The sequence below is a fragment of the Bos grunniens genome, chromosome 7, assembly GCF_055505025.1.
Source record: "Bos grunniens cultivar Pamir isolate PY7600 chromosome 7, Bosgru_T2T1.0, whole genome shotgun sequence".
NCBI classification, from domain to species: domain Eukaryota; kingdom Metazoa; phylum Chordata; class Mammalia; order Artiodactyla; family Bovidae; genus Bos; species Bos grunniens.
This window is the reverse complement of record NC_141171.1, coordinates 2,539,830-2,560,473: the sequence shown is the minus strand read 5'-3', so window position 1 is coordinate 2,560,473 and position 20,644 is coordinate 2,539,830. Positions and strand designations below refer to the sequence as shown.

The 20,644-nt window shown below is 48.5% G+C and overlaps 1 protein-coding gene across 1 annotated transcript; it reads right to left on the bottom strand.

The window, feature by feature from the left end:
* Nucleotides 1-5,903: 5,903 nt before the first annotated feature.
* On the bottom strand, nt 5,904-20,225 carry GRM6 (glutamate metabotropic receptor 6). The gene is made up of 10 exons (XM_086408088.1): nt 19,585-20,225; nt 18,368-18,584; nt 17,999-18,134; nt 17,239-17,393; nt 16,009-16,149; nt 15,702-15,902; nt 13,332-13,477; nt 12,622-13,245; nt 9,464-9,775; nt 5,904-8,751 (listed from the first exon to the last, which is right to left on the bottom strand). The coding sequence occupies exons 1-10, from the start codon at nt 20,062-20,064 to the stop codon at nt 8,548-8,550; spliced, it is 2,616 nt and encodes an 871-aa protein (XP_086264214.1). The 5' UTR covers nt 20,065-20,225; the 3' UTR covers nt 5,904-8,547.
* Between the last annotated feature and the right edge of the window lie 419 nt (nt 20,226-20,644).

Here is a 20,644-nt window from a genome sequence, read left to right as displayed (position 1 = left end):
GGAACACATGTACACCCGTGGCGGATTCATGTCAATGTATGGCAAAATCAATACAATATAAAGTAATTAGCCTCCAATTAAAATAAATAAATTTATGTTTTTTTTTTTTTTTTTAAAGAGTCTTCTCCAACACCACAGTTCAAAAGCATCAGTTCTTTGGTGCTCAGCTTTCTTTATCGTCCAAGTCTCACATCCATATGTGACTACTGGAAAAACCATAGCTTTGAAGAGAAGGACCTTTGTTGGCAGAGCAATGTCAACATAGATGGACTTCCAAAATAACTTTTTGTTTTCTCTGCCTCTGCCCAGGCATACTATACCTCTTTTCTTTACCTACTACTTGTAAGTATTCGGTCTTCATGAGAGACTCTTGTGCAAATTTAACATTATAGTAAAAGTTAAAACTGGCATTAATATCCAGGTACCAACATTGAAACCTAATAGTGTAGCAAATCAGAATCTTTCCATAGGTCAATATGTTACATGGAAATTATCTTTTAGGCAAGAAATGTTTAAAGTTGGAATAGAATAGTTATAAGAAGTATCTGGCTTTCATGTAAACAAGGAGATTCAGTAACCTGTTTTTGGAAAATACGTGTTTCCAGAAAACTATGGTACATGATTTGGGAGAAATCGTATAACATTTTTTGAACCTAATGTGAAGTTAAATTTTGACCAGTTCTAAAGGGGCCAACCTTAATTAGTTAATCATGTTGCCTCTGATGTTACTGTATGCCTGTATGTTATGAAACTTGTGTGTGAAAACAATTCTGAGAAGAATACATAATGAAAATGACTGCGTCTTCGAGTCAGTAGAAATAAGTCCTCCGTCTTAATGTTACTGTTCACATAATTCTGCTATTGGTTCTAGTATTGCATTTTACCCACTTTATTTTTTTAGAGATGAGAATTGTTTTAAAAAATGAAGGATTTAAATTTAATATATTTGCAACTATTTTTCCCCTGTGGTTTGAATTATGAATGTTCAGAGTCACTGGGGATTAAAAAAGGTGAATGAACCATATATGCTCATTATGAACCATAATAAGCAGCCACAGTGTACAAGGCACCATGAGGATATGAGAACAAATCCTTGTTGGAGTTTGCAGAAATAACAGAAGTGCCGGCAAAGTCTTCATGAAACTTGGCTACGTACAGTCTGATCTTTAAAGCTGGAATCAAGTGGTAAGCAATGTGGAGGACGCTATGCATGGATACTTTTGGGAGAGTCTTGTGTTTCTGTAGGGGTGATGCTCTTAGAGACATAGATTTGCCTTTAATTTCTGGAATTTCCTAGCTGTGTAACTTGGGGCAAATCTTATATATTCTAGTCTTTAGTTTCTTTACTGATTAAAAAAAAAGAGCAGACCAGAGAATTTAAAATATCCTATCCAGTTATATTATTTCTGCCATTCTTTGTCAATGAGGATGTAGTCTGAGGATGGATCTTAAAGGGTTTTGTTACCAATGTTGTATGTTTAAACTTATTAAGTAGGCAATGGGGATCGACTCAAAGAAGTGAAGAGAATATCATAATTATACTTATTCACTAGGAAAGTGGTTTGTTAGCAAAGATGGTTATCAGGAATACCTGTGGAGGTGCTAAAAAAGCAGCTATTTGTATCTTAGCCCTACTCTAACATCCTGTGGTAGGAAAATATTGTGGATGCCTGAAGTTAGGGAGAGACTGGATCTTGAGAGTCCAGTTATGCAGCTGTTACAATAATTCGTCTGAGTTAAATGAAAGTATCGATAAAGGAAGTGTCTGTGGCTATTCCTTGAGAAGTTAGTCATGATGCACCTCTTCATCTTTTGGGTTTTCTATAGCCATCAGCTTTTCTTACCCTTTCTAGTCATTTTTATTCATACCATCATAGAGTAATAGGTATGTTCACATCATGGGTAATATTCACTGAACATATACTTTCAGTCAGGCTCTGATAGTACATCATGTCAAGAAATTGATACAAACCCCCAGGTTTGTGGGGATAAATGGTTATCTATCAGCTGGATATGATTATCACACTCACTGTATAGATTAGGAATCTGTGAGTTGTCCTAAATCACAGTGTTAACGTAAGCATTTTAAATGTGAAGTCTTTCTGAGTCTAAGCTAAGCTGTACTGTCATGGGTTGGAGACATTGTCATTCTGGCTGCCAGAGCCCTCTGCTCATCTCTTTTCTCTCTTCTTTTTATCATCTTCCCCCAGTGTAAGGTGACATCAAAAGGTGTTTCTAAGAATGCTAATGCATACGTGATTGAGAACGGTGTTATTTCAATGAGTGAATGTGTCCACCACACTAGTCTGCCTGTAATACACTGTGAAGAGACTCATGCACAGAAGCTGTCTCTGAGATATTCCCAACACAGTAACCAGAGTGTTCCTTTCAACGTAACCATCTCGCTCCTCTTTTAAAGCCCTCCCAGGTAACCCTCCAATGTCTCCTCCTCTCCCCTAGAATAAAGGCAAGTCTGTAATTATAATGGCCTGTGGGGCTCCATATGATTACCCTCATTCTCTTATGTGGTAGTTTTATATGTCCACTTGGCTAGGTTATATACTCGGCTATTCAGTCAAACACTAATCAACGTGTTGTCATAAAGGTATTCTGTAGAGGTGGTTCATACTACCAGTGTACTTCAAGGGGACAGAAGTGAATATCTTCAGTAATGTTAGTGGGCCTCATCCAGTCATCCAGTGTTGACAGCCCTGGAAGCAAAAACTCATGTTTCCAGGTGGAAAAAAGACTCTGCCTCAAGACTACAGCATCGGCTACTGCCTGAGCTTCCAACCTGCCAACCTTCAGATTTCTGACTTGCCAGCCCCCACAATCATGGGAGCCATTTCTTAAAATATATCTCTTGACATTAAGAATTACACACACATAAAAAGACAGTACACACATTCTATTGGGTACAGGTTAGATAGGTAGATAGTTACAAAGATGATAGGTCTATCTATTTGTCAGCCTTTCTATCTTTTATCTATATGTACTGTATATTCTCTATATCTCTAGAAACCAATGTGTTCTATTGGTTCTGTTTCCCTGGAGAACTCTTACTGATATACCTCACCTAGCTTTTTCACATTGTTTCCTTCTCTCAAACCTGCTCCAACCAAGCCAGGCTCTTGACTGGGTCCTCAAACCTACAGGCATACCCTTGCCCTAGGGCCGCCGCACTGGCTGCTCTATCCGCCAGACCCTTCTTCCCCCAGGTAATTCCATAGCTCACACCCCACTTCCTTCAAGTTCCACCTTTTCAATGAAGCTTACACTTAACCACTTTATTGTAGCCCATCCCCTCTGGCTTTTTCCATTCTGCCTACCCTGCTCTGTTTCGTTTTATCCACAGCATTTTAGCACCTCCTAAGATAGCATACTGAAAAGCAGAGACATTACTTTGCCAACAAAGGTCCATCTAGTCAAGGCTATGGTTTTTCCAGTGGTCATGCATGGATGTGAAAGTTGGACTGTGAAGAAAGCTGAGTGCTAAAGAATTGATGCTTTTGAACTGTGGTGTTGGAGAAGATTCTTGAAGAGTCCCTTGGACTGCAAGGAGATCCAACCAGTCCATTCAAAAGTAGATCAGCCCTGGGTGTTCTTTGGAAGGAATGATGCTAAAGCTGAAACTCCAGTACTCTGGCCACCTCATGCGAAGAGTTGACTCGTTGGAAACGACTCTGATGCTGGGAGGGATTGGGGGCAGGAGGAGAAGGGGACGACAGAGGATGAGATGGCTGGATGGCATCACTGACTCAATGGACGTGAGTCTGAGTGAACTCCGGGAGTTGGTGATGGACAGGGAGGCCTGGCATGCTGCAATTCATGGGGTTGCAGAGTCAGACATGACTGAGCGACTGAACTGAACTGAATATGTGATTTATTTATCTCATGTATTATTTATTGTTTGTCTCCACCACTAGTATGTAAGTTTCATGAAGGAGACAATCCTTGTCTGTTTTATAAACTGATGTATCCCAGGTGCTTAGCATGGAGTAAAAATCCAATGATAATTGTTGGAGCAACAATGAATGAGAAGTCTGTAGAGATCAATGAATCAGAGGGCCAGGGGGCCTGAGATGGGGTGTTGGGACTGGTCAGTTGAGGACTCTGCTTAATGAGTAGGGTCTGTATGGACAGTGATTGGTAGGACTAGGAGGGTCAGTACTAGATAAATGGGTCAATAACTGGAGCTTCCTAGGTGGCGTTGCCAATGTAGGAGATGTAAAAGATGCAGGTTCGATCCCTGGGTTGGGAAGATCCCCTGGAGGAGGAAATGGTAACCCAGTCCAATATTCTTGCCTGGAGAATCGCGTGGACAGAGGAACCTGGTGGGCTATAGTCCCTAGAATCGCAAACAGTCAGACACAACTGAAGTGACTTGGCATGCATGCACGTGGAGATCATTAAGGAGACCAGCTATGGCAGAGGCTAATTATCTTGCCCAAGGTCATCCATGTAGCAAGTTGCAGAGCTGGAACTGATCTCAAAATGTCTTAACCTTAGTGCTGTACAATTCAAGATATGAAAGCTGACTGAAGGAAGTATATGGTGGAAGGGGCAAGACAATGTCTGTGGATCCTGGATATTTTCCCTGAGTAGCGAATCAGAATGGAAAAAAACTCAGAAGCTGATACTACAGGTAAATTCAGTACTTAAGAGCTCTGGTAGAATAACCGAATGGTACTTGATCTGTCGGATTGTATCAGTGAGCAGTGCATGAGGCCATGATCCTCTAGGCTGCTGCACCCCTCCTGTGACTTCTGCTTCCGAGTCTGCAGGTAAAACAGAATAGTCACAGCCTGATGCAGGTGCTGGGAGAGGGCAGAACCCACAGCAATGCTCCTGTAAATGTGGGGAGTTGGTGCCCTGGCATGATGATTTTGACACTGGTTTGTAGGATGAGAGGAGGGAAACACAGGGGGCAGAAAGACTACTGTCCTGCAACAGTAATCCATGAATGAAATGATGAGGATTAACATGTCCAAATCCAGTCCCATCACCATTAGTGCCTCTCTGCACCCTTGTTTGCCTTTTTTTCATCCAATCCTCCTACTCAGTCTTCCCCTTTCAGAGCTGTGCATGCATGCTAAGTTACCTTAGTTGAGTCTGACCCTTCACGACCCCATGGACTGTATAGGCTCCTCTGTCAATGGGATTCTCCAGGCAAGAATACTGGGGTGGGTTGCCATGCCCTCCTCTAGGGATCTTCCCTATCCAGGGATTGAACTCATGTCTCTTACCTCTCCTGCATTGGCAAGAGGGTTCTTTACCATTAGTGCTGCCTGGAAAGCCCAGTCACTCAGTCGTGTCCGACTCTTTGTGACCCCATGGACTGTAGGCTGTCAAGCTCCTCTGTCCATGGGATTCTCCAGGCAAGAATACTGGAGTGGGTGGCCATTTCCTTCTCCAAGCCTATCTTTATTCATACTCCTTGCTTCACAGGTTAAAATGGTGTCTCTGAAACTCCCAACCTACTTGTCATAGATTTCAGGACGCTGCCATGTCCGCACTGGAGACGACTTCCCCCTAAAAGCCCAACAGGCGGGAAATAGTTACCCTTGGGAATATTTCATATTTAGAGGCACATATGTCAGTATGACAGAATATTCCTGAAGAGGCTTCTTTCTATAAAATGATGGTAGAAAGATTCACTTGGAATTGTGCATTTTATTCCATTTTAGAGGGAATTTTGCAAATCAAAACTATATAGAGAAGCAACAGAAAGCCAAATCAAACTTTTAGGAAAAGTTACATTTATTTAATAAGAAATTACTGAGTAAAGTGAGAGACAATGAATGTAATGAATTTGAGAGAATTTTCCAAAGATCACAATATGTAATAAATGTGACAAAGTTGTAGTGAATGTGTCCCCAAGAAAATCACACTATGAAAATGCATAAGAATATAAATAATATTAAAAAAAATCTCTCCTAGGGGGAGGTTACAAGGGCATAATGAAAGTTTTTAAAATTATGAATTTGTTCATTATCTTGATTATTGTGATGATTTCACGAATAGTTACATATGCTAAGACATATTAAATTGTACCTTCTACATGCAGTTTATGTATGTCAATTATATCTCAATAAAGCTGTTTTGTTGGGGTTAAAAAAACATTTATAAAATCCCTCCTGTACAAATCTCAACACACTGGACATACTGAATAAAAGCTTGTACCAAAATGTAATCTTACTCTGCTTTAGAGAACTCATACTGCAAAAAATACTGTGACTATAATGTGGAAAAGCCAGCAACCAGAACCCTATTTTCACTGGAACATATAATCCACACAGAGGAGAAATCATTCAAGGGCCATGAATGTAAGAAAGTCTACAAGTATAGCCCAGCTATTATTCAACAGAGAAGGGAACACACAGGCAGAATGCCTTATAAATTCCACAAATTGGGGGGAAAAATTTTTTTTCAAGGGTTCAAATTGATTGGATATTGGAGAAGGCAAACTATGCGTGCAAATAACATGGAAAAACCTGCAGGGACCTGTCAGCCCCACTGAACAGTGAAGAAATGATCCAAGGGAGAGATCTTATGTACACACTGAATGTGGAAAAGCCCTCTTCCAGGAGTCAGACGTTGGTACACATTAGAGAATTCAGAAAGGAGAGAAGTCTCACAAATGTACTAAATATGACAATGCCTTTGGCAATAGAGGAGGCCCCCACGGCACACAAAGTGCTGCATGCCTCTCCTGTGAGTGGACTGGATGTGAGAAGGCCAGAAGAAGACAGAACTCACTGTGCCTCAAAGAATCTGCATCAGAGAGACCAGTCTAAGTGAAGTTGGATGGTGTTAAAGTCTTCAGCAGGAAGCCAGGACGCTAAGTCAGAAACTTCATATGGCAGAGTGTGTGGGGGGGGGTGCGGGTGAAGAAATCCTCTAACGTGGAAACGCTTTTACTAAGAAATAATCCAAATTCTAAATCATAGAGTTCAGAGTGGGGAAAACCACAAAAAGGTAAAAACCATGGAAAGGTTTTCAACTAGAAGTCAAGACTCACTGCATAACAGAGAATTTATACTGAGAGAAAGAGCAAAAAAACGATAAATACAGGAAAACCTTCATTTGGAGATGAGAGCTCATTGTTCTCGAAGAGTTAATATAGGAGAAAAACCCTATTAAAGCACTAATGTGGAAAAGCCATCAGCAAGAAAATACACCTCATTGTACATCAGAAAACCCACACAGGAGAGAAGCTGTATGAAATAATGAATTTTGGTAAGCACCAAGCAATATATGAAATGTCATAATTCACACTGCAGAGAATTCCTAGGAATGCAACAAATGTGGGGAAGGAGAATCTGTACACCAAAATGGTTATTCTGAGGAGAAGCCCTTTTAAAGAACGCAGAAAGAACGCAGAAACAATTATGTACAGATTCTGTCTAGGGGAGAGTCTCTATTGGATGAAGTACAGTTGAATCTTCAAAACCAGTTCCAGACATTAGCCACTAGAGAATTCATACTGATAAATAAAAAGAGTCAATTTAACAAATTCAAATTCTACCCCAGGCAAATAAAATTCCATAACTTAAACCAAACCTTTTGTTAAAAGTAGATTCCTGAAAAACACCTTTGACGTCCAAGCATTTTCCTTCCCATGCCTCATGCATGCCTATCAAAGGCAATCTCCCAGTAAATATTGGGAGAGAACAGTTTGGATATTCATCCCAAGTTATCCACTTGGAATGAATCCGTACCATGGACACAACTCTCTCTATAACTGGTCCCAACCTAGGACTTGAGAACAGGCATCAGAGGAGGGCAAACGCCACGCTGATAGTGTATTCTCACACCACTACCACCACACAGTGTGTCCATTTTCTTAAAGTTCAGGGTTAACTTAAGCGAATACACATGGGAAGGGAAAAAAATAAGCTGTTCTCTAAGTATGACATCCCTCAGATCCCAGGAGAAAAGAGGTGAAGGAGAAGACTCTGACACAAATAACCTCATGGGGCACCCCATTCCCTCTGTCCTGTGCAGGCCCATCTTCTCCCACAGGGCTCTCATGCGAGGCTCAGTCCCTCTCTCCGTACCAGCAAAACATTTACCCAAGCCCAGGTTACACAGTCCAAAATACAGAGTCACAGAGCTCTTGTGGAAAGTGCTCCTCTCTGACTCCAACCCTCTATTTCATTCTGGAGTCTACACGTCCTCATATGCTGCTCAATCCCTAGATTCTGGTGGTTGATCAAGGTGGAGGAAATCCACTCACACCGGGCCAAGCCCAAGGCTTCACCACGATCTCTGACTTCAAACCAGTGAATATAAGTTTAATCCCTCTCCAGAAGAGGATTCTCTCAGTGCCTGTTCTTGGCAAGATGGAAGCATGAAGCCAAGACCCACAGAAAAACGGGGCTGAAATGTGTCATGTGGGTCCGGCCAGTTCCATCTTGCTGGGCCTGGCCTTTGTGGACTCCCCACCCTGACTGCTCACTGTGGACCTGGACCCTTCACAGCTTCCATTATGAAGCAAGGAAACAAAGACAACAGAGGAGGGGGAGCAAGCGTCCCATTCTTCCTCTACTTGCTACTTGGGGCCTCTGAGTCCTCACCCTTGGGTGGGGCTGCCACTGTGGAGGTCGTCTTGAGGCTCCGTTTCCGCTTCTGCACGTTCTGCTCCGGGTGGAAGAGGATGACGTAGGTCTTGGGTACATAGAGCATGCCGAGGGACACGGACGCGCTCAGGCTTAAGGACACAGTCAGTGTCGTGGTTTGGATGTAGATCTAAGCCACAGAGGAAAGGACCAGGTGGACTCAGCCCAGCTCTCTCACCCACCCTCCGCCCCCACACAGCCTGGAAGTGAGTCCATTTCAATCAGCTGAATGGGAATGACCACATGATAAAGGAGAGCAGTGTAAACAAAGGCCCCCATGGCATGAAGAACTGAGTAACTGTGTGGCTCTGGTGTAGGCAGGAAGAAGGGAAAACAACACATGACCAAGGGGAGCAAGAGGTTTATTCACAGAGAGCCACACCTAGGGCAACAGTCTGCCTAAAAAGGGCTAGAGCATGTTAATAAATGAATGAACATGTTTTCAAATACACAAATGAATGCATAAAGGAACAAGTGGGCAAACAAAGGGATCGTGAGGTGAATAAACTACAGTTCCACGGGGCATATGAATAAATGAATGCATAGCGGTCAAACAAATGAACTGACAGATGGATTGGCAGAGATAAATATATGAAAAGGTAACTTAATAAAAAAAAAGTTAATTGGTGGGTAGAAGCATGGATGAGCAAATGAATGAACAAAGGGAAAGGGAAGGAGAGAACAACCAGAGGGAAACGAGAAAGACAAATGAGTACATGAATGAATCAGCCAACCAATCAATCATTCATATGGGCCCAGCACTTAGAACAATTGAGCCGCTCCGTGGACAAGCAGGAAACAAATGAGGTCGTGAAACCCAATGAGGTCGGGACCCAGATTACCTTTTCAGCAGATTGGGCAGTGCCAAAGAAGATAGGCACAAAAGCCAGCCAGATGATACAGGTGGTGTACATGGTGAAGCCAATGGGCTTGGCCTCGTTGAAGGTCTCGGGCACGCCACGGGCCTTGATGGCATACACCGTGCATGTGACCATGAGCAAGAGGCTGTAGCCCAGGCAACCAATGAGGGACAGATCGGACATGTCGCACTTGAGCACGCCTCTGGCCTGTTCTGGGTCCACCGTCCGCTGCTCTTCGTAGTCAATCACACTGTGCGGGGGCTGGGCCCCCAGCCAGGCCAACACTCCGACCACCTGCAGGAGGCAGCATGGTTATCAAGGACACACGAAGTCTCACCCTCGACTGAGATCTCTGGCAGGGTAGGGTCGCTTCAAGGCTCCTGGCCTGTTGAGTGGAATGCTCAGGCCTGAGGCCACCGCGGAGACAGCAGGGTTGTCCAGGAGGGGGCTGCCTGGGCAAAGGCCAGTGACACAGGCAGGTGGGGAGGAGGGGCTGCAGGGGAAGTATGTGCTGGGAACATCAGGGCTGACTGGGTAAGGGGGCCTAGATATCCTCTTCCTGGACTTTAACCACTATCAGTGCCATTTACTGAGCTACACAAGGTGGCAGAGGCTGAGATGGGTAGACAGCATCTCTGACTCGATGGACATGAACTTTCAAACTCCAGGAGATAGTGGAAGACAGGGGAGCCTGGCGTGCTGCAGTCCATGGGGTCGCAGAGTCAGACACGACTTAGTGACTGAACAACAACAAACAAGGGGAAGTGACCGCAGGCAGAGGCTCTGGAACTGTGACCCTAAACATACCTCCTCCATCTACCAAAGGGAACCCTCATAATCTGTTGCGAGGATGTGACGGCAGCTTAGGGGAGGAGTCAGTGCACGTCCCATTAATTTAGAACAAGGCCCAGCAGAGATGCTCCTCTCCATGGAGGCAGGATCGTGTGTTCTGCAGATATGAAAACACTAGCTGGATCCAATCTAACCATATGGGACACCTCATTCCTGAGGACCCCCTTCCTTCTCCAGATCCAAAGAACTGTTGAGCAAGACATCATGAAATCACGTGGGAATGCATAGTGAAACTCAAAATAGAGAGGCACCGGATAGAGAGTGGTACGAATGCAAGCTTATGCTGGGTGGCCAGGGAGGTCAGAGTCAGTCACAGGCCCTAACAAGGAGCAGATGGAGAATGAATTCCTTCACAGTGAGGGAAGACATGACCTTGAGCCAAGGGAAGCTGGGCAGTAGGAACCAAGACACCTGCCTAAAGGTGGGACCTGGGAAAAGCTGTCCTATACACTTGTGCAGGCCACTCACTGAACAAGAATGCTTGATTTGGGAGGAATGAAGCCGAATCCTAGCCAGCACTTCAGTGCAATGCTGTGCACCGGGAGTAGGGCTATGTGACCCTAGAGGAAAGGAAGTTTTTAAAGGAATTTGTGCATTCAGAAGGAGCACCTTTTTGTGAGTCTCCCAAAAGCAGAAGCTCCATGAACAAGGGACTAATAAAATAAAACTCCACCCACTGTCTAGAAAGGAAGCATGGAGGCTCCTCTTATAACTCCTCTAAATGGGGGACAAAGTTGCCCATGAGAAATGAAAACTCAAGGCCTATGATACATGGGCATAGCAGCCAAAATGCACCTCACTGAGTTTGCAGCCTAAGTAATTGACAGAAGAATTAGCATCCAGTACACATGACAAACTCCTATAAAATCACAGAAAGTGAGCAAAGCACAGGAGCCGGCACAGGCACATTACAGAAGACAAAACCTCAAAGGCCAGCTGCACTAGAAAGGAGAGACGAATTAAAATAAGGAGACAGCCTTTCACATCCATTATATTGCTAAATAACCTTGTGTGCATCTCTGAAAAGATTTGGGATTTCTAGAAAGGGAAGTCTAAAGCAGGGAGTCCATAGGTCAGCCAGAGGAGAGCACTGAATGTAAGCACCCCCATCCTGGGGTGAGGGGTGCCACGGAGGTTTCAGGCAGGAAGCAGTGAGGTGCCTTCCGAGGATGGGCTGGGCACTGAGATGCTGGCCCTGATGAAGGACATTCAAACCCATCTATATGCTGGAAGAGGGCAGCACCTTCCTGTTGTGGACATTTGAATGGACTGAGGGCCATGCGTGGGAATGATGCAGAGCTAGGTAGGAAGAAGAGTTCTCCTGGAGTAGAGAAAGAGCTGTGTCCAAATGACTTGAGCCCCCCACTTGGCCCTGAGAATTGGGCTGGCTCTGCAATGTCACACACACACCTGTCTCCTGCTGCTACTGCTGCTAAGTCGCTTCAGTCGTGTCCGACTCTGTGCAACCCCAGAGACGGCAGCCCACCAGGCTCCCCCGTCCCTGGGATTCTCCAGGCAAGAACACTGGAGTGGGTTGCCATTTCCTTCTCCAATGTATGAAAGTGCAAAGTGAAAGTGAAGTCGCTCAGTCGTGTCCAACTCTTTGCGACCCCATGGACTGCAGCCTACCAGGCTCCTCTGTCCATGGGATTTTCCAGGCAAGAGTACTGGAGTGGGGTGCCATTGCCTTCTCCGCCTGTCTCCTAGTACCCTTTACATAACACGGGAGCCATTTCCAATGTTCTCTTACCATCTCAGAGGAAACCCAGAAGGAATTCTGCTTTTGCTGTACATATAGCATGACATTTTGGCTATTTATAGAACTGGATGCTTCATTCCACAGTAATATCATCAGACCCTATGCCTCTCATCCCGGTTACCCAGTGACTGACTGGGCAGCAGGAACTCCCCTTATGGAAATAGATTCTCTGCTTAGGGGAAATTCATCAGGTATCTCTTTGCCCTGAGAGCCAAACTGTGGAACATCATGTTCAGTTTATGAAAATTATTTCACTGTTTTACAGAAAAATCACTGGACGCTTGCACTCCTCACCTTACTGATTCATTTTCCTCCAAGGATTAAGCAGGAGGAAACAGTTGCTCCTAAGTGAGTTCTACTTAAAAAAAAAAAAAAAGTCCCCTAGCTCCTGGTGCTTTTTTTTTTGTTGTTGTTAAACATAGAGACCAAAATAGAAGAGTGACTCTGATTTTTAAAGTGGAGGTCAGTGCCCGTGCCCTCAGCCCCAATCCCATCTGCCAGCCCGTCAACTTGGAGCCTGCGGACTCACCTGCACGGAAGTGAGGCTGAAGGTGATGACGAGCTGCGAAGTGGGGCTGATGAAAGGCGGAGGCGTGACGGAGCGCTTCCCTTGCTCAAAGATGCGGTAGATGCGGTTGGTCTTGGTGAGCAGGGCCGAGTAGCTGAGGGAGGTGCCAAGGCCGAGGAAGAGTCTGCGGGTGGCGCAGACGGCTGCTCCGGGCTCAGCCACCATGAGGAAGGTGATGGCATAGATGAGGAAGATGCCGGTGAGGAGGACGTAGCTGAGCTCACGGCCAGAGGCGCGGACGATGGGTGTGTTGTTGTGCCGCACAAAGGTGGCCACCACCGTGGTGGTGGCCATGATGCCCAGCACGGCCAAGAGGAGGGGCGGGGCCGCCCAGGGCGAGGACCAGGAGAGGCGGACCACCGGCGTGGGGCGGCAGCCCGTGTGGTTGCGCGTGGGCCTCATGTGCCCTGGGCAGGCCTCGCAAGTGAACTCGTCCACCTGGAAGCGGTACCCGTCGCAGGCCTCGCAGTGCCAACAGCAGGGGACGCCCTTCACCATCTTTTTCCGCTCCCCCGGCCCACAGGGGAGGCTGCACAGAGACTCGGGCACCTCTCGGGGGTCTCCTGACCACTGCAGTGCTTCCACCTGGAACAGGACACCGCGGCCTGTGACTCCGGCCCCCAGGAAGGTGGGCCCGCCTCCCCGCCCAGAGCTCAGCCTCTGCCACTTACATCCAGCCTGAGGGTCTCCGCCCACTGGCCCACCGCCTGGTAGCTGCCACTGCCTGCACTGCCATTGGTCGCCTGGTACTGGAAGATGTCATATCGCCCAGGCGCGTCCCCATTCTCATTGAACATCACAGGGGTTCCTGCGCTGCCTGAAAGGAGAGCCTGTTATCCTCGGCTGGTTCTCTAGCCCATCGAAGGCCAGGACAAAGGAGGAGCTTAGCCAGCACGTGAAAAGGTGCTCAGTATCACCTATCACCAGGGAAATTGCAATCAAAACCCCGGTGAGATTCCTCCTCACACCCATTTAGGATGGCCGCTGTCGAAACAACAGAAAGTCAGTGTTGGCATGTATGGGGACACTGAAACCCTATACTCCACCGATGGGAATGTAAAATGATGCAGTAACTATGGAAAACAGTATGGTGGTTCCTCGAGAAATTAAATAGAATTACCACATGATCCGGCAATTCCAATTCTAGGTATATACCCAAGAAGACTGAAAGCAGGGACTTGAAGAGAAGTTTATACACTTCTTTGTTCACAGTAACATTATTCACAGTAGCTAAAACACAGAAGAAATGCAAGTGTCCATGGACAGATGACTGGATAAGCAAACTGGGGTCTATACATACAATGGAATATTATTCAGCCTTAAGAAGGAAGGAAATTCTGACACATTCTACAACATGGATGAACCTTAAGAACACTATGGTAAGTGAAATAAGCCAGTCACAGAAGGACAAATACTGTGTGATTCCGCTCATCTGAGGTACTTAGAGTGGTCAAATTAATATTCACAAAAGGTGGAATGGGGGTTGCCAGGGGCTGGGGGAGAGGGACATGAGGCGTTAATGTGTGATGGGTGCAGAGTTTCAGTTTTGCACAGTGAAGCGTTCTGGAGACTGACACCATTCAACTGCACTCTATGTGTTCACGCGTGCTAAGTCGCTTCAGTCCTGTCTGACTCTTTGTGACCCTATATACTGTAGCCTGCCAGGCTCCTCTGTCCGTGGGATTTCCCAGGCAAGAATACTGGAGTGGGCTGCCATGCCCTCCTCCAGGGGATCTTCCTGACCCAGGAATCAAACCCATGTCTCTTTCCTCTCCTGGGAGGCAGGTTCTTTACCACTAGAGTCACCTGGGAAGCCAACTGTTTGTGTATGCTGCTGCTGCTCCGTCGCTTCAGTCGTGTCCGACTCTGTGCGACCCCAGAGACGGCAGCCCACCAGGCTCCCCCGTCCCTGGGATTCTCCAGGCAAGAACACTGGAGTGGGATGCCATTTCCTTCTCCAATGTATGAAAGTGAAAAGTGAAAGTGAAGTCGCTCAGTCGTGTCCGACTCTTAGTGACCCCCATGGGCTGCAGCCCACCAGGCTCCTCCGTCCATGGGATTCTCCAGGCAAGAGTACTGGAGTGGGGTGCCATTGCCTTCTCCAATGCATGAGTATGTTACTACAGTTAAAAAAAAATAAGAAAGCTTAGGTATCTAGGTAAAAGGAAGAGTTCAGACTTAGAAAGGTACTGATTTGAACAATAAGCCTTATTTCTTTTAGAAGCTTGTTCTACTACCCTGCAGAGCTATTCTGGAGTGATATTATGGCATGCTCTTTTATTTATTTATTTATTTAGCCTCATAGCATGGGGGATCTTAGTTCCCCAACCAGGGGTCAAATCCGTGGCCCCTGCAGTGAAAGCGCAGAGTCTTAACTGCTGGACTATCAGGGCAGTCTTAAATCGTGCTCTTTAACAGGGAGCTTAGCAGAGAGAAGATGCTCGACACTTGGTGGAAGAACAGTTTTTAATTTTCTAAAGGATAGTAATTGAACACGATGTGAAGCTTTCCCCACAAACCATAAGCACAGCTGAGTCTATCTGGGCCTTTTCAAAAACCCTTACTCTGAGCCCTGACCATGTATCAGGCCCCCCACTGGTATCAGGGGGACACAGATCCATACCCTGTGCTCAGGCAGCACAGGGCCTGACTGGGGAGGCATTTGGAAGCCTGAGGCATGGAGTGGGACACCTGTCCACAGTGCGGGCAGTGCCCTGAGAGACCAGACGATTCCAGACTCTCTGCAGTGGCACAAAGAGTTGTGTGCGACCCTCTGAGAGGTCCAGGCAAAAAGAGTCACAAACAAGTTCTTCAGAACCTGGAATCTGCAGCCTGGGGCAGGGGGTGCTCAAGCCTGGGGAACAAGGAGTGTCAAAAACTGGTCCCCAGGACTTGGCCCAAGCCTCCAGCTCTCAGGCCCAGGTGCTCCCACTATCCCCTTCTGCTCTCCCAATCCTTCCATCTTGGGCTTTCCCAGGTCCTGAGAACTCCAACCCAGCAGGCGTCCCCTCACTCACAGAAGGGCTCTGGCTCCCACTCACCATTGAAACGCACGGCTCGAATATACTGCAGCAGTGTCCGACCATCAGTGGGCTCCATTGCTGGGCACAGGCCTGTGTGCCCGGGACAGAGAGCCTGTTGCATGCTGTGGAGGGCGTGGGCAATGGCGTACACAGCATCAATCACAAACTGCACCTTCCCTTCCTGCTCGTAGGCAGAGTCCCGGCCGATGCGTTCCTCACCTGTCCTAGGGATGCCCAGAGGAAGTGTGCCTGGCCCCCAGGTGCCCAACCTGGCTTCCCACCCTCTCCCTCTCCACCCTCACCAGCCACCCCGGGCAGCTCTCACCTGTGCATTTGCGAGTGGAATCGTCAGACTGGGTACCTGAGCTAGTCAGTTTGCAGTTAAAATTCTCTTCCCAGAACTCAGCAAACCAGATGTTTCGGCGGTTGTTCTCCAAGGATCGAGTCATGAAGTACTGGTCAAATCCTGAGAGAGAGGGAAGGAGGAAGGCGGGGAGGCACCCATATGAGCCAGCCATGGCTCACCACTTGGTTCCTTCACCACTTGCTGACTTTACAGCTGGGGATGCCCATGTGATCAATTTCTGGCCTGGCTGATGAGTTCAAAATCATCTAGGGACTCTGCAGTAAATTTGCAAACTCTGAGCCTCACCACATAAAAGAATTTTTTTCTGCCTTGTCTTTCCTGGTTAGGATGCCGCTGTGAAGATGTAGTGGGTGGAGCTTCAGCAGCCACTTTGTGAATGAGACATCACAATCAAGAAGACATATAGCAACTACAGAGGATGGTAGAGCAGAAGGGAGGACAGAGCTCAAGATTCTGAGAACATCATTGACTCATTGCCCCAAACATGAAGTTTCCCCTACTTTGAGACCTCTTGTCTTGTGATGGAATACATTTATTGCTAAAACTACTCAGTCTAGTTTATTGCCTACAATTGAATGCATTCTAAGGGAAAGAAAGAGTGTAAGGGGCTGTGTGCACCTCCAAGAGGCTGGGAGCCCCTGGAAGTCAGGGCTCAGTATTGACAAGGGCCTGTACTTCACAAAATAGCCCTGAAGCACCTCATCAAGGTGTCTTTAGTTTAGCCTTTGGGGAAATGAGCAATCCTAATGTAAAGTGACCATCTTTTTTGCCTTCTTCCAGATATTCACAGGTGGGATGGAGGAGGAGCAGTGGAGAGGCAGGCCTCATTAGTTGATCAGTAGGACAGTAAGTCCCACATCCTTGTTTTCTCTCCCTCTCACACTCATCTTCAAATTAGAGTGCCTTTGGCAGAACCAAAATGCAGGCACTGATTAAAACAAAACAAACAAAACTTAACAATTCTTCACCCTGTACAGTGGTGTGTGCATTTCTTCATTTGCCAATTCATTTCAAACACTGTTTGGAGGGATGTGTTCATAGAATCTCAGGATTCTAGAGTTCCCAGAAGGGACTCTGGGTCATGGTACAATTTTATAGAAGGGGGAAATGAGCACCCCCAAGAGGGGATCATTGTGGGGAAGGATAGATATGAGTGGGAGATGCAGGGGAGGGCATGCCTCCACTCACCATCAATGGAGGCCCTTTTGGGCAGGATGGTGATAGCTCCCACGGCCACATCCTCCAGGTTCAGGACAGGTGAGATCTTGGCTCCCCAGCTGTCTGAGCCAACCCACAGGAAGTGGCCAGTCAGGTTGGCCTGGCGTGCAGCCTCCAGAACCCTCCTGGTAAGAACAGTGTAGGGTGAGGGATGCCCTGAGGTCCTCCTCCTACTTAACCCTGGTCACTTTCCAGTCTTCTCTCACCATCTATCCCATTCTGCACCACTCAGCAGACCGTCGTTTATCAGGGAACGTAGGATGTAGGGAGTTTAGGACACTGGGTTTCTCAGGTAATAAAAGGCCCAGCCAGGCTCTGACTCCAGGCCTGCCCTCTTGTTCTGCACACGGCTCCATGCTGTCTTTAAGAAGGGCCTGCCTTCTCCTGCTGGGGTTCAGGCTGGGGGCCATGCCTCCTGCTGATAACCTATTGCCCCAGGAGTTGTTCCCTGACAATTGTTACATGTGCCCACCAGTCTCTCGCCCACTGTTAATTATAGAATTAGCATTCTTATGTTTCTCTGGCTAGGCTTGCAGCATTGTGACCCAGACCAGGCCAGGTTCATTTCTGGGGCCACCAGATACAGAGAGAATGGTAGAAAAGGTATGCGGTGGCAGGAAGGTAGGAGGGGAAGAAAGAGGGGAAGGGAGGATGTACATGGCTGGGATACGGGAGATGAGGCAGTAGGGTCTTCAAGAAGAGCTACAGAAGAACACGCCCTCTGTCCCACCTGATGTCATCCTCGTTGGCGAAGATGATGATGCCCCGGGCGTTCGGTGTCTCCATGAGTCTCTTGATCACTTTATTGAATTCTCCTGGTTTTGGTTCCCTGGGAATCTTGATGGACTGGGCAATACAGACCCCCCCTGGGTGTCGGAGATGCCAAAGTCAGTCATTCACCCACCAAGGCCACCGCCACCCATGACTGTGGCAGGGACTGAGTCTTCCAAAGGAAAGGGTGCCTACCCACAGGGGAACCATCCAGGCTCCCCACTATAAACCCAGAGCCCCACCTCACAGCTTGCGCCCTGTCTGACGGCATTTCCATAGGCCCCTTCAGGCCTCAGACCACCCCCCTCTGCCCTGGCCCCAAGCTCACCAGCCTCTCGAGAGATCTGCACAAAAGCCTCAACCCCACTCTCGCCATAGTTGCCCTCAGAGGCCAGCGTGGACACGTAGTTCCATCCCAATGCCCGCACTATGTCCACCATGGCCTGGGCCTGGTAGGAGTCAGGAGGCACCACGCGAGAGAAGAAGTCATAGCGTGTGGAGTCGCTGAGCTCAGGGGCCGTGGAAGCGTAGCTGATCTGGGGGATCTAGAGAGGAAAGACACCCAGGCTGTGGATGGAGGGTCAGTCACCCTAGGTAGGGAAGACAATGAGGACCCAGGACCCAGGGGCAAGTGGGAGCAGCCTCTCCACATGGAGAGGCTGGAAGATGCGGAGAAAGACCTGCATTTTGTGAATGGGATTAACGGAATATGGGGTTCAAGTCCAGTCTGCAGCTGCCAGGCACTGGCTGCAGCATTCACAGCTGCAAGGGTAAAGAGGTAAAGGGACCTCTGTCAGCCCAGAGGAAGACACATTTCCCCAGTTCACATAAAGGGGTGGTCTGCAGAGGCGGGCATCAGCCCCAGGAGCGGCTGAGCAGGCAGGAGAGCTGGGAAGGGGCTGTGTGATTGAAGGTTGTGTCTGGTCTAACAGAGAGGCCTGTTTGGAACTGGGTTTATCCCAGTGCATTAGAGTGATTAATAATGGGGATTATGGCTGAGCTGATTCAGGAGAAAGGATGGAGGCAGGAAGTGTGAAAAGAGACTAGTGGTGGGAGAGGCTAGCAGAGCAGAGGTGTGAATCCCTCATGTTAAAGGAAGACACAAGCAAACAACAACAAAACGGACACACACACAAAAGGGAGCAAGTGGGGGCTGGTGTGAAGGTCAGAGACCTGGAGGTTCTGGAAGAAGCAGATTGGAACTGGTCCAGGGGAGACAGAGATGTCTGAAGCTGAAACAGAGAAAGGGTGAAGTATGGAGACGTTATGGAAAGGGGAGGGGAAGAGCGAGAAGGAAAGAGCAAAGGGAGAAGAGAGAGAACTAGAGAAAAGGAGGCAGAGGAAGGCCCATGGGCAATTAATGGACGCCGTAGTTATCCCGGCACTTCATCTGCAGAACAACCTTCCTAGACAGGCTTGCGTCTGGCCCAGGGAGCAGGGCTTCTTGGCTAACTAGAGTGATTCTCGAAAGGAGACTAGACCTCAGGCACCCCCAAGAAAGACAAGGGAGAGACGCTGCACCCCGGGCGCGCCCCGGGCTCTCACCGCGAATAGGCGCAGCACGTTGGCGACCATGATGGAGACAGAGCTGGCCGAGGCGCCCACGACAGCCACCACGCGCTCCGGGGGCGCGGTGCGCAGCGGGGGGACCCCGCCGGGGCAGCGCACGGCAGCCTCTTCGCCGTCGCGGCCGCGGATCAGCGCCTGCACGAAGCTCAGCGCCTGCTCCAGCGCGTACGTGTCCCGAGAGCAGGTGTCGAGCAGCCTGGCGCCCAGGCGCACCCCGGGCAGCAGCTCGGGGTCGGCGTTCACGCGATCCAGGGCGTACAGCATGGCCTCGAGCCGGTGCACGCCCTGCTCCTTCTTCAGTTGCCCGCACGCCCTGCCCGCCGCGCCGCGAGCGTGCACCGGGAACAGTCCGCCCAGCGTGAGGCCGCCCGCCAAGCGCACGGAGCCCGCGGCGCCCACCACTCCCGCCTGCGCCAGCGCCAGCAGCAGCGGCAGCAGCGCCGGGACCCCGGCCATCGGCTCGGGGGCTGCAGGAGGAGGACGGGGCGGGGACGGGAACAGACGGGGAGCACGCACTGATCGTGGACCAGAGGAAGGACCCGGGTCGGGGGAAAGAAGAGGGAGCCCCACAATCCTTGGGGACAGGGGAGGTGCGCAATATATAAATGTTGGCCGAGCCAGCTGGAAGAGAGGTGAGGCATCAATTCAGCCAGCCTGCCCGGGACACCTGGCTCTCACACCCTCTGAACCTCAACCCCCGGGTCCGCCCCGCCGGACCACTGTCTCCAGCGCTCCAGTCCTGCCCATCCCCAGCGCCCACCCAGGCCCCCTCTGAAGCCACACTCACCTCCGCCAGCCGCTGTCGGTTCAGTGACAGACGCAGAGGGCCCCGAGAGAGAGAGAGGATTTAAGGATTCTAGGCAAGGGATGAAAGGCCGCCCTGAGGGCGGAGACCCGTCCTGAGCAAGGCCTGTGCACACGACTGGCCCTCTCAACATCTCCGTTCCCTCCCCCTCCTACTCCTAGGGTCTGTTTCTTTCTTGTCTTTGGATATGTGGCTGACACACACGTTTCTCTGTCTGCTGGTCTCTGTGTT

What these genes read in the sequence shown, in the direction of transcription:
- GRM6 (XM_086408088.1), bottom strand. Translation starts at nt 20,064, where the DNA reads ATGGCCGGGGTCCCGGCGCTGCTGCCGCTGCTGCTGGCGCTGGCGCAG. An exon ending in CAAAAGGGCCTCCATTGATG is followed by an intron (nt 16,150 to 17,238) that starts GTGAGTGGAGGC and finishes CCTCTCTCTCAG; the next exon opens with GATTTGACCAGTACTTCATG. An exon ending in CGGAGACCCTCAGGCTGGAT is followed by an intron (nt 13,246 to 13,331) that starts GTAAGTGGCAGA and finishes GTCCTGTTCCAG; the next exon opens with GTGGAAGCACTGCAGTGGTC.